Genomic DNA, 14,507 nt, shown 5'->3' with positions numbered 1-14,507 from the left:
ATTGTGCCGCTATTAAATCTGTCTTGTGCTTGAAAATAAAAGGCGGACTGGCTGAATTTCTGAATTACGCAAAGTTACTGTATTTTGTGTAGGAACCTGGTGACTTTCTGTCATATACGTAGTACACGCTAGGGGTCCTCATGACATACTAGCAGGCCTACTTATTAGCATGTGAGTATTATAGTGTCTATCTTAGAGAAGGAAGTCAGTCAGGATCAGACGTTCAGGAGGAAAGCTGATTAAGAACTACAGTCAGATGGAAGAATGACGCACACGCCGGAGCCTGGTAATATATGTAGTACAGAAACCAACGCCTCAGGTTTCTCACACAAACAAGTGGCTCAGAAAATCAGAGGTTCTTAAAGTTTGTGTCTGACCCAGATAATGTGCGAATCCGTCTCCCCACTCCTGACATCTCCTGGGCAGACTTGCTTTAGATATAGATGGGGCAAAGCTTATTAGTCATGGAATTTCCTATTATAGAACTAGGGCATGTGTATGACACATCAGAGCAGGTATATATTCTATAAGGGTCTTCGGTATTAGGGACAGTCCTACTGTTTTCAGTGTACAAAGAATTTCATTATTAAAAAATAAAACAAAATAAAAAAAAAAAAAATGTTAAAATCCCTCCCGACATACACCACTGTCCGTGTACTATTCACCCCTATAGGTTCCTAGAGTAATTAGTCTTTAGTATACGTGGTTATTTTATTAAATACCTCAGAATAGAATAACATGGCCGACTACATTACTCAGGGTCACTTGAATCATAGGGTAAAACTGAGCATACGCATTTGGCCCTATAGTAGCCAGGACTCCCCTGAAAACCTGAATCAAGCAGGACAGTCCTGAAATTTGGGCAGGGCCTGATTTCAAGTCTACCTGCACACTTAGAGCACAGACAGCCCTATGCTCCATCATTCAGGGTGCTGCTAATTCTGTCTGCGGCAAGAGGCAGCGGTACAGCCGAAACCTGCAGGTAACTCCATGGGAACGTGGTTAGGAGAGTCTAAGGCCCGGTTCACATCTGTGTTCAGGTCATGCTGTTCCCCTCGCCTAGTGAAAGTGCAATCAGCACTTTTCTCTCTGCATTTTTCATGCGGAAACCACACGGACCCCATTATAGTCTATGGGGTCCCCAGGTCTCCTAAGGTAAACGTTTTTTTTTTTTTTTAAATGCGGATTAGGTTTCCATTTGAGCTCAAGGACCCCAATGTAAAATATACTATATATAAACCTGGTGTGTTCTTATGTTATAGAGAGCTCGCTGGGTCTCCTGAGGCTAAAGGGCCCATTACCATGTCTGAATCCCCTATACCTACACCCGTGGGTATACCCCAGAAGTTTTCCCACTGTAGTGTGAATGCAACCTTAGAATTGCAGGCTAAATACAAAGCGGACACCACACCATGCAGCTGGGTGTTAGACCTTCTCTGTATGACATTGTATCACATAGGGCAGTTCTACCAAACACAGTAGCACGTGGACATTGAGAAACCTCAGAGTCAGAGGCACATGTCTGATGTGAGTCATAGGATGGCAAATCTTGTAACCGAATTTACAGAAACCATGTCCTAGCCGGATTACAGGAAGCAACTGCTTATTACTTTGCACTCCTCATTTCAGATTAGACACTTCGCATTAGTCACACACGGAACATAACCCAAAAACAATGAGCTGAGACCGTGGAAAGATCTGACTCGCAACACAGGAATGTAGTTAACTCATCGGAATGGGAAATCCTACAGTCAATTCATAGGGAAAAAAAGCTAGGACTCCCCCTGGCATTGTATTGTGGCTGATTCACTTATATACTAGTGTGTGCGGGGTTACACACCCACATCCCTCTATAAAGAATTCTTTAACACAGTTTTTGTAGCTTTTTTTCCTTGCCTAGTAAAACTCTGGATTTTACGTATTTTTTTAAAACAAGCATTTTTCCTGGTGGCCTTTTTTCCATACCTTTTCAGTGTGTTTCGTTAATCCAAGAGGATTTTGCAAAAGTACCAAGAGAAGGAAAAAAAAAATAAAAAACACAACTAAAAATCATATTATATGTTTCCATAAAAATAAATAAATAAATAAATAAATAAATAGTGTCACCAAGATCCAGCCCTGCAGATAGGTAGGTTCGGGTCACCTGAATCATACAAAGTTTTCCCCTTGTGTATCGCCACCTCCATTGCTGAGATATCACTATTTTAGTCTAAATGCAAGCGAGACTGGATTTGATAAACAGTGTAAGGCCGAGGCCCCATATTGCAGAAAAACCGCTTTTTTCGTTGCAGATTTTGTGGCTGTTTTTGGAGCTAAAGCCAGAAGTGTATTGAGCAGAAGGTAGAAATATAAGAACTTCGTATATATTTCCCATTCCTTTTGTAGCCATTCTGGGTTACGACCCAAAAAAAACACAGCAAAAATCTGCAACAAAAAAAAAAACAAAACAAGAACTGCGTTTCCGCAACATAGTGCCTCGGTCTTACACTGTTTATCAAACCCGGTCTCATTCCACGTCTGAAATAACACTATCCTGATGACAAATAATGACTCCAAGACACCAAAACATTTTTTTTTTTTTTAAAACAGAGCCATAGGGCAGAACAGCTGATGGGGCACAAGTCGGCCCCCCAAGAGACATCCCCTCTAATTTCAAAACAACCCTCCCACCACCTTATGGACAATCCACCTTCCCATAGCTGCCTCTCTATGTTATAAAGGTAAAGGGCCAGTCGTCAATCTATTCCCATTTCCATAGTAAGGACACAATATAGAGCTGTAAGAAAAGAAACCTCAAACTTTTTTTGGGGGAGTGCAAGTATTTGTCAAGGTAAGCATCTCTTAAGGTCCCCATAAAGGCCACATTCACACAGCAGCAATGTAGACAGATTTGCTGTACTCCTATACCAACCACAGGCCTCGTCGCTCCTGATGCCATTAGTTTGGTTCATGAGACCCACGTTCAGGATTGGAAACCGTAATACGGACACCGTGAGGGTTTGTGAATACAGCCTAGTAGCTAGGTATATAACCTAGAAGTGCAGGCGCTCTACAGTAAAACACAAGTTATCCCCCGTGTTCCAGATATTTGTCGTCCTAGTTCCATTTCCATGTATAGCTGCTCTGCACATTTCGGTGTCCTGGCTGTTACAATTGGGTTCACACTGTCGAATCTCTCTAAACCTGTAAATAGGCAGCCTCAGCAGAAGTGGCTAGCCAGGATTAAGGTTAGTGTCTGTAGCAGATTATACAGATTAGAGAGATTATCATAATGTTAAATCGATTAAACTACATCTAAATTGTATCAGCGAAACCCAGGAACAACAAGGGGACCAAATAATAAAAAACACATTATTTAACAGCCATGGGCATTGTCCTTTACATAGACTTTTTATAACTTTGTTCTGTCCTTTTTTTTTTTTTTTTTTTTTTGCTGCTGCAATTCTGTTATTGCTCAAGAGCGTTGTTTTCCATAGGGGGCAGCACATGACTCAAGAGGATTTGGTATGATCCGCTAGGCTTGTGTCATGCCAGCCTGCTTCCTGGATTAGGGAAATAGGCAGTGGGATCAGTAAACCGATGTGGGCAGTAAAGCCGCCACATTCCAGGCGATGGTTAATTCAGATTGAACCTGAAAAATTTCAACTATTTAAATAGATAGCAAATCCAAGAATCTCATATAATAGAGTCACACAAGAACCTTATTACTCAGTCTATCAGTGACGACGCAATGGCATATTGCTAGGATATGCGGCCACTTTAGTATTGGTGATGGTCCAAACACCGTGCCCCCGACTGATCCAGAGAACCGCACCCGGCATCATTCACTTGAATATACCTCCTTTATATAGTAGAGGAATGAGCACCATTGTACAAGGAGAAACTGTAAATGGGACACAGCGCACTAAACTGGCACTGTAGCCCCATTAATCTCAGGACTGATGGAAGTCCCAGAGGTCAAAAATCCTATTGATTTAATTTAAAAAGGGGATAATTTCTTAAAAGGTTATTCTCATGTTGACCTCTCATGGCTGAGATAAGAATACCAGCGTTTGCCCCAAGCTGAGGAGGCAGAAGTTAAAGAAACAGGATAGCACAACTGCATTCACCTGTTTTCTTAAAGGGGTTCTCCCATCTCAGTCTTTCACTAGTCTGCCTGCAGTGTCTGCTTCTCACTTCCTGTATTTCCCTCCCTCCTGCTGAACGAGACAAGCAACACTTCTGCAGGTCAGGTCATATGTAGATGCTTGTACAGAACTGGCTCACTGTTATCTGTGTGTCTACATACAGAGATAACAGGTCCGGAGTTATCAGCAAACTGCAATTAGCTGAAGCCGGCAAGAGCGTGACGTCACTTGTCCTGTAGGTCCGTGGTTATAGAAACGCATTTTAAACAATGGGAGGAATTAATTCACACACCAGGCAAACAAAGCAGAATTTCTAAAGCAACATATTTAGAAAAAGGCTTCAATTTACATAAGCTACCAGTATAGATAAGATCCCTGAGATGGGGCAACCTCTTTAAGTCCAATTGAAGCAAATAGGAGTCAAGGAAACAGCATCGCTCAATTTACTACGTTGTCTTTACATCTCCTATTTATTACTATGGGCGTTAAAGAAACCATGCAGCACAGCAGTGTTCAAGTCCTGACCTCATGGCTGGGACGTAAAACATGTATATCCACTGGCTGAGATAGGAATACCACTTTAAATAAATAGCACAACCACGATGACACATGTGTGGTCCACCCCTGCAAGACTGGGTTGGGTGACCCTTGATCTCGTGATAGGGGTGTCCAGTACCCATCTTGTAAACATATTGACATGTGACAGCATACGATTAAAATCACATGACGCCACATAAATCATATTAGTCAGATAGGAGCAACGTTAGGACACAAGCAGCACTAGGACATGCTACTAAAGGTCACTGTTTATCCAGATATGTACTTTGTCCATCAAGATTCTGAGTTGGAAGAAAACCTCTCCCATTAAAAAGTGCTGAATGTTTCTATGAAAGCTGTGGTGAGGTCCTGGAAGACAAGCTCCAGCCTGCCGCCTCTACCCTCCCCATACAGTGCGGCTTCTACTGACACGGCAGGAAACCCAAGCACATAATGGCCGGGCGCAGTGCACGATGCTTCCTGATACAAGGATATGCGCTGTATATATTGTAATGAAGCGTAACACTATACTTTGTATTTATCGCTGCTGCCATCACAACCTGCAGATCTGTAGTCTATCGATTGCTGACATTTTAGAAAGCGTTTGTTCCATTACAGAAATCTCCGCTGCGTATGGTGCAGGATGACAGTGCACATTACAGATCGATAACTCTCGTGTTTGTTTAGAAAAAAGACCAAGTGAGGACATGGCGGGACACAGAATGACTTACTGCAACAGATGGAGGAGAAGTGACAGCAAATACTATACCGGGCAGCACAGAACCTAATGCATGTCCTCTATAGTTACAGCCTGGTAGGCCTGTGCTACATGAGAGTGCACCTCTGAGGCCTAAAGCTTATGTATGAAGGGGGCATACAGAATACATTAAAGATGGGGGGGTCCTGGACAGACCACCCCATTCACATAGAAGCAGACTGTCAGGAAAAGCTGCCATTGTCTGAAGGATTTTCTGCAGGGGACGCTTATGGGTAAAGGTGGTATTGAATGGTGACCATTTCACAGTCCAATTCTGACAAAATATACATCTAATTATATTATTGTATAATTTCCAAGAATCATTTTATTCTGAAGTTGGAATTGCAAACTCTCCCCCTTCCCTCCAACTCCAGGCCAGTCAGGGCCACTTTTGGACTTGGCTGGATTAAAAAGTTTGCATATCTTTGTGTAACAAACCTGGTTACTCTTATAGCCCAAAGTTGCATCCAGGGATGTGGAGTCCAGGGGCAAACATACCATTGGTGCAACCTGTGCAGGTACACAGGGGCCCAGTAGGTAAGGGGGCCCATTGTTACTGTAAGTCAGCTTCCTACTTTATTGCATATAAATCCTTAAAGCTATAGAATTAATAATGACTAATAAATAAGGGTGCTGCTCTATGATAAGATATGAAATAGGGGCCCTCTACCGACTGTGTCCACCACTGGTGGAGTCAGTAGGCCAAATCGCCAACTCCAACATATATGGCTGTTGATCATGTTCAGTCTAAAGAAGTATAGTGCATCTAAGAGTCTGTTCACACTAGTGTTGGAGGACTCCGTCCCCCATTCTGTTTAAAATAGGCGGAGAGAAAAGTCCTGCAAGGACCATGGGTAACAGCTTTTTAAGCATAAAGGATTTTCGTTTTTTCAGGTCCACTTAGAACAGGAACCCAAAGTCTAGTATTAATCCAGAATCAGCCAGTGAAAAAATTCCTATGAAGAATGTAAATATGTAATTATAAAATAATAATTGTGTAAAAAATAAAAAACATTTTATTCTGAAGCAAGAGTGGGAGTCGCTAACTTTTTTGACTCTGACTCCACAACCCCAGTTTCATCAGCTGCCACGCGACCCCCCCCCCCCCCACATCTAACATGGAGTTTCAATGTTATCTCTATTCGCAAGAGTAATAAAATATACTAATGGGTTAATCTAATGTTTAGATTGCCAGACCCCACGGGCGCAAGGACTGTTGTGAGCGATGACAACCTCGGTGCTAAATAAATGAACAAAAACAAAATAAATCTTGCAAAGGACTCTGTCCTTGTGACTGTGGGCAACAAGGACGCTTTCCGGCCCAGTTGATCCACAAGGCCGTGTGCTGCTTAGAAATCCTGTTGTGTTCTCTAGCCCAAGACACTTATTTTCTCGTAACGCTGCCTTCTTCTCATCTATCTAATCCCCACCAGACTATCCTGCTCATCCAGTTTGCAGAGCCTTGGGACGGGAGCCAAGACTGCTCTTTTTAGACACAAGTTTACACCATGCTCATGAATAGAAATCAGATTGAAAGAAAAGTCCACAAGGATCTTCTGTTGTTTCCAGAAGAGGGAGGGAAAAAAAAATGCACAAAAATCAGGGATTGTTGTGTCAAACATCTTGTATCCACTACGTGACCATTCAGTGGCAGCGCAGCATGTACAGGAACCCACAGCCGCCTCCTTTCATGCCTGACAACAGCATCATTAGCAGACGCAAAATCCTATTTATCTTCTGAAGAGTTAATACGCCATCAAGTACAATGCTCGACAAAACAAGCGTTATCCCCTGTTCTACAGCCAAGAGGTCAAGCCTTTCATGGCCTCATGCGTGCTTTCATAGCAATCCTACAGACAAGCCCACAAAACGCAGAACACAATGGGCCCCATGTAGAGGAGCCCTCCCCAAGACTTCCCCTATAAGTAAACAGAGGGCAGCGTACAGATCCTCAGAACAATGACAGGGATCACTTCTACATTTTACAAATTGCTTTATACAGGAGATCTGAAACCACAGACCAGTTATAAACATTGGTCAACATGGTCAGTCCCCGATTATTGGGCAACTAAAGAATTGAACGAGATCGGGAAAAGCATGACTGCTTTTTACCAGAAACAGTGTCACATGTTAATAGGTCACAGCACTATTTACTTGACTAGAAATGAGCTGCAATACCACACACTGCCATAGACAAGAGGGGCACTGTCTCTAGAAGAAAGCAGACTTTTTTTTTTTTTTTTTAACCTCATACATCTCTATACATCTATACATTAGTAATATTCTTTCAACATACACTTGACCACCAATACAACCAAGCTGGTAGATTGTCATAACACATACTGAAGCTTAAGAAGTGCCCATAGCAGCCCCCCCCCCCTTTAGTATCCAATATTACTTTATGTTTAACAGTCCAGCAGAAAACCATATCAAATCTCATGTCTATTGTCGGCATCATCCTGCTCAGGCCCGGTTCACATCTGTGTTCAGTATTCTGTTCAGGGAGTCCTCTTGGGGACCCCCAGAACAGAATACCGAACGCATTGAGAAGCGGTGAGCTTATGAAAGCACATGGACCCAATAGACTATAATAGGGTCCGTGTGTTTTCCGCAAGGAACATGTGGAGAGAAAAGTACTTCATGAACTACTTTCCTCTCCGCATGACTTGTACAGACACCACTTGGAAAACACACGGACCCCATTATAGTCTATGGGGACTCCCCAAACTGAATACCGAACACAGATGTGAACCAGGCCTTACATACAGCTTTTTAGCTAGTCTTTTAGGTAATATGAACACTTATTTCCTATCTATAGGGTAAATCTGTGGTGGTCTGACCTCTGGGACCCCATCAATCATCAGAGCATGGAAGCCTGAAGTTCTCCTGATAGCCTCCATGTGAACAGCGGAGCACAAGCGAGGCCATCGCTCAATTCACTTCTACAGGACAATGTAATTACACCAAATGGAGAAGGCAATCACACGAGCGCTGCAGCCCTACAGCTTATCAGCTGGGGTGCCATGTGCTGGATCCCCACTGATCTTTACTGAACTACCCTGAGAATAGTTAGTCAATAAAAAAGTGGAATAACCCTTTAATATCGACTGTGCACAAGTGTAAAAGAACCTCCCTCTCCTCATAAGTTAGAAATGAAGAGGCAGAGGTGTATACTGTAAAAGGTGGAGGTGAATAAGATGCTTTTCTGGCCTCCATCACGTGACTAGAGCCCTATCTACACTGGGAAAAGCTTACAGCACACGTCATATGGGCACCAAACAGAGTTAAAGGGTTCTTCCATTATTAGGCTTCCAAGGCTCTGCCTCCCTGAGGCGGCTGGATGTTAAACCCAAACCCATTTCTACACTGTTTTTGTATCTCCCTTAGAGGTAAATAGGAGGTAGTGAAACGTCATAGCCGACTGCTACGATGTTTTATTAACTCCTGACCTTGGCACTGGGAGAAAGCTGTACATTCTCATGCCGGCCATGTTTGGCAGAGATGTTATACTCCTTAATTCAAAGTGGCTGTGCCCTTATGTCCACAGGACAGAGGATAAGTGTCTAATTGTGGGTGTGAACGCCTCTAAGGCCTCCTTGTGAATGAAGCGCCAGTGCAATTGAGTGACCGGCGCTCCATACACTTCTTTGGGGATGCAGGCGCTGCTGGAGATTACGGTCCTGGCAGACCTATTGGATTGATTCGAGCGCCAGTCATGCAAGCAAACTTGTGCTCCATTCACATGGAGGTATGAAGGGGGTTTTTTCAGTCCCCGTCCTCAAGATCACTGGGGGATTAGGGATAAGTGTCCATAATGATATAACTCCTTTCAGTTCACTAGAGGGAATTTTGACAATTACCCCCCCCCCCCCCCCCAAAAAAAAAAACACATTAAAAATGTAAATATGGCAATCTATAACACAAGTCCATTACAATGGTACGCTAGCTTTCATGCGTCATTTCTTTACCTTGTGGAATTGCTTTACCTTGTGCTGCTCAATGGCATCTATCCAGCGCTGCCTGTGGTCGGGGTCCTGAGCGCGCAGGTACCACACGCTATCATTAACACTGATATCAAAGCGGCACTCATCGAATTCATGGGGCTAAAAAACAAAAAGGGGGAAAAAAAACAGCTGTAAGTAAGACAGAAGTCAGTAATCTACAACAGAATGGTTAGCTATAGCACAGCTCTGTACTCTCCACCATATTGGTCACTATTGAGAAACGTGGAAATTTGTTTTGGCACATTTGTAGACCACAACAACAGTTCCAGTAACGTGCAAATATTAGGGCAATATTAATATGAGAGTCAGCCGCTGCAGCAATGTGAATAACACCAAAGTTTATAAAAAGAGCTGATAATATTCACACATATGTATGTCAATGTGTCTGGAGGTTATCACAAGAGATAAGTGAGATAACAGCGATAATCCAGGGGACTTCCTGCTGGTAAAGTCGCATCGAATAATAAACTGATGGGCGCACAAAAAGTTAATGAAAAAACAACATAATACAATATATTGGGAGAAATTTACTAAGCAAAATGCACCAGAATATTGGTATAATTTGTACCCAAATTATTTAGACAATATGTCTTTGGAGTGTGGGAAGAAACCCACACAAACAATGGGAGAACATACAACCTCCTTGCAGATGTTGCCCTTTGTAGGATTTGATCCCAGGACTCCAGCGCTGCAAGACTAGGGGCTAACTACTGAGCAAACCTGCTGCCAAGTGTAAAATTTCTGTGTTAAAACTCTGCTTCAAAGCCAAAGTGGTTTGAACTAGGACTGGACAGTCTAAAGGTATGACAGATTTATCATTCACCATCAACCACGGGTATATTGTCACACTTCTTGGCCAAACAAAAGCTCCAAATTTTAGGGGTAAAAGTACATTGGGTTTAGCGGTTTTTGGGATCAACACCCCAAAAATTGATCATATGCAATAAGAAGCGATTTTTGCTCGTTTCTTTAGAATGGCCTTCCATTGAAGACAGCAGAACTGTATTCCAATACCGCACGGGCCTCGCTGTCATCGGCTCAGACACGATAATTATAGACAAGGTCTCGCTCGCCACAAGTAACACTTGTCAGTTTTATATGTGGGATAAAATTACACATTACAGCTCAGGAACATATCCCAGAATGTCATACTAACCATGGCTAGCTGCTCGTATTGAAGGGAGAAGTATCAGCCGGTTACCGCAATGAGGAGGGTGCGGCACCTACTGCCGGGTGATGTGGACTACACTACCCAACAAAGCCCCTTATAATGATGGGTGTGACCCCCTAGAGGGCAGAAGACTCTGACCAAACAGACTACTCTAAGGGATACGGGCAATGTCGATGTGAACTGACCCCAAATCGGCATAGGCTGCATATGCATTGTGAAAGACTTCGCTGAGAAAAGGGTTACACCCACATCATGGCCACCATGTGTAGTATTAAGGATTAAAGAGAACCTTTCACATGGAGGTCAGCGTGGTATAGAGCAGGAGGAGCTGAACAGATATATGTTCTGGAGAAAAGATTCAGCATAACCTGTCATTCATTTACATCTTCACTCATTCTGACCTTATTTGTCAGGTAGGCGGGCCTAGTCTGATTGACAGCCTTCCTTGTATCACTGTGCCCACAGGTATAGCTGTTAATCATTGATTAGGACCGCCCACTGGACTCCTACATCCAGTCTGTACACATACAAGTTATATAGTTCTCCATTTATCAATCTGCTCTGCCACATGCTGCCCGTAAAGCGCTCTGTATTTCATGCAACAGGTTTCCTTTAGAAACATTTATAAATTAAGATAAGGCCTGGTTCACATCTGCATTTGGTATTCCGTTTGGGGCGTCCGCTTGGGGATCCCACAAACGGAATACCGAACGCATTGACAAGCGGTGAGCAATGAAAGCACATGGACCCATAGACTAGAATACCATACAGGAGACATGTATAGCAACATGTGCTACACATTACCGCACATATAGAATGCATGTAATTCTTCAGTACGGTGTTAACCCGGGCTTATAACTGTAGCAGTGCCTAGAACAACTTACTATGTATTTAAGCAGAAAGCTAATGGACTTTACATTGAAAATGACCACATCTTAGCTGATCAGCGGATCCCTACCGTGCCAGTATAACATATTGCAATATGCTGCTCATTAATACAATTAAAAAGCAAGCACTTACAGATTAATAATAATAAAAAAAGTCACTGTGTGAACCCAGCCTTATTCCTCATGACATAATCCTGAAAACCTGTGCTGTTACTCTGAGTGAGCTCACCAGTGGGGGTGTCTGACACCCGGCCCAAACAGTGCTGAGAGGATCAGACATTAGTGCCACATCCCTACAACATGGAAAAAGGTTAGCGTTAATTTATTCATAAATTTCTAGGAGGAATAACAGAGGAACGGCATGATTGGTGCGACTGAATTTGATGTCCCTCGCCACAGGGGTCATTTCCTCCACATTTTTGGGAAGAGACTTTTCTTGTGGCAGGACCAGAGTGTGTATAATTCCAGCAGGATAGAGCCATTGCTGGACGCAGGGTACAGATGAATACTACGGCTGCTGACAAAGCTGGCAGAGCCTTTCTTTGAAGTTCCAACCAGGGCACGGTGTCAAGCTTTTGGAGGCTTGGCATTGGAAGTGGCAGCCATAATACAGGGGAACGCTGCAACACAAACACTCATTAACATAGCCAGAACTATTCCGTTTTATTATTAAGAAAAAAATGCTTCAATGTACACATTGTCATATGGTCAGACTAAGATTTATAGCCGGGACTGACATTAAAGGGATTGTCCAATTCAGCAAACAAGAAGTTGGTGTTTGTATAGTGAAGATTTGTACAATTTTCTAGATATCTGTTCACTGTCAATCTTAACTTCCAGTGGGTGGTGGACCAGTCATGGTCGTGTGATGGACTGGACCGGTCATGGCCATGGTTGTGTGATGGATTGGACCGGTCATGGCCGTGTGATGAACTGGACAGGTCATGGGCATGGTAGTGCGGTATATTTTATTTTTCATTCCATTAATACAAATAAATCGCACAATCAATTTCATAACAGAAACACTAGTTACAGATAATAGTGATAAATAGCTGAGGTGACAACAAACTTTTGACAAAAATATTGCAGAGAAGCTGGGGCTTTATAGGAAACGTCTCATGTACGACACTGTATCTACCTCCTCTAATAGAATTTCCCCCCCCACTCTAGACTTGACACAATCTGAGACTACATTTACTTCATTATCCAGGGTTCTGCTCGACAGGACCCCAGATCAATAATAGAAAACACGCTGCACTAGTCAGTGCAGAGGAGCAGAACCTGCTGCAATCTCGGCATCTGCAACCAAGCGGCCGTCTTAAAGGGGTTGTCCTATTAGGTTAACCTCTATCAGTAAGCTAGATCAGCTGTGTGATTACAGGAGCTGTCAACAAGCACTTTTTTTTCTGAGGTTGAGCTGATGGCCAGCAGAGCGGACGGCAGCATGAACTGGAGGCACTGGAAAGATGAACCCAAAGTAAATATAGCGGTCGCCTACCTCACATAAGAAACCTTTTTTTTTCCACTCACTCACTCCAATAGCTGCATCTTTGGTTTTATACCACCTAGAACAGGGATTTTGGTGTCATATGGAAGCTGAGATTCTGCATATAAAGCTCAGATTCTCCCGATTCTTGATATATCTGGTTGCTTTGCACTGACTAGTGATATCTCTGGTTATTTCACAGTCAAAATTAAGAAGCTTTCATGACCAGGTGGTACAAACCCCAGATATAGGACGTGCCCCCTATAACAATTGCTACAGCTCTATATACTGGCAGTATGAATATATTTAGCTCTTCCCTGGCAGCAGCTCAGTTACAGGGTTGCTAGGCAGAATTTTAGAGCCCGTTTAATAAAGGAAGCTAGATATTAGGGCTGGGCGATCATGACCCAAATAAAAATTGTGATTTATTGGACATTTTAACTTGATTACAACTAATGAACCATTTAGGCCATTAGGTTACAATGAGGGCAAAATAGGTTGTAGCCCAGGACCCCCGGTATAAGCTGAGCTCATAATCATCTATATCAGCATCCACCGATACGGCTTATTACTACTGAGGAGCACGGGGGTGTAGGGGTGGCAAGTATGTGTTTGGCGACTCTCGCGAGATTCATTTCGTGATGATGAATACTTGTCTGTTCTGGTTAAGACCGGAAAATTCAAATAGGAATTATTTTTATACTGTCTGAAGAGCTAGCGCATGTATGTATGTATGTGTTTGTAAATGTATGTATGTATGTATAAGAATTTATGTATGTTGGGGTGTGTGTGTGTGTGTGTGTGTGTGTGTGTGTATGCATGTTGGTATGTATGCATGTATCTATCTATTTGAGTGTATGAGCGCAATACAAACGCCCAAAATTTGTCTCATCACAATTCATCTGGTCTCTAAGCCTAATTCACACTGGCTGATTGACATAGGTCACAAGGCTGCACTGACTTCACTGTATATGAATAGGGCAGTTTGACATGACATTTTTTTTTTGACTATTCACTAAAACAGACCATAACAATCATTATATGGTTTTCACAGTCCCACAATCGAGTCAAATTTATGAGGGATCTGTGAATACAGGTTTCCCTTGGGTGCAAAACTGCCACGAAAAGTGTTTTTTTTTTTTTAATGGCAGTTTTGTATTACAACAGTATGAATGCAGCCCAAGTCTGACAGCCTCCAATGCGCGGTCATAGCCACTCTGCACTTTTATAAGCCGCTTATGGGCCCTTTAAGGAATCTGTGACTGACGGCAGGTTTCACACTGTGACCATCTGCCTGTCTGAGGACCTCTCCATCACATCAGCAGCTCCTTACATAGAAGTGGCTAACAGGTTTCTTGTCTCTTTGCAGAGAGGTGATAAAAGCTCTGAGAAGCTGCACCCGGATCCGTGTCTGCACACACTCCTACTATTATAGGTGCTCTTTAACTAAAAAATGGCCAGAAAACAAACCAAACCTACGCCATAAAACTAGTGACAATCGGGGACCATCAGACACGTGTCGCCTACTGAAAAACTAG

General features: G+C 42.9%; 1 protein-coding gene across 4 annotated transcripts in view; it reads right to left on the bottom strand.

Annotated features, from left to right (window-relative positions):
- Nucleotides 1-14,507, bottom strand: part of CERT1 (ceramide transporter 1) — a 63,748-nt gene that overhangs the window by 31,401 nt on the left and 17,840 nt on the right. For 2 of the 4 annotated variants that reach the window (XM_075270650.1, XM_075270664.1), the window contains exon 3: nt 9,390-9,524. In XM_075270650.1, the coding sequence (XP_075126751.1) occupies nt 9,390-9,524 (135 nt within the window). The remainder of the gene's footprint in view (nt 1-9,389; nt 9,525-14,507) is intronic. The other 2 variants (XM_075270657.1, XM_075270674.1) reach the window with 1 other exon arrangement.

The sequence above is a fragment of the Leptodactylus fuscus genome, chromosome 1, assembly GCF_031893055.1.
Source record: "Leptodactylus fuscus isolate aLepFus1 chromosome 1, aLepFus1.hap2, whole genome shotgun sequence".
NCBI classification, from domain to species: Eukaryota; Metazoa; Chordata; class Amphibia; order Anura; family Leptodactylidae; genus Leptodactylus; species Leptodactylus fuscus.
The sequence above is the reverse complement of the archived record's forward strand: the minus strand, read 5'-3'. Positions and strand labels throughout refer to the sequence as shown.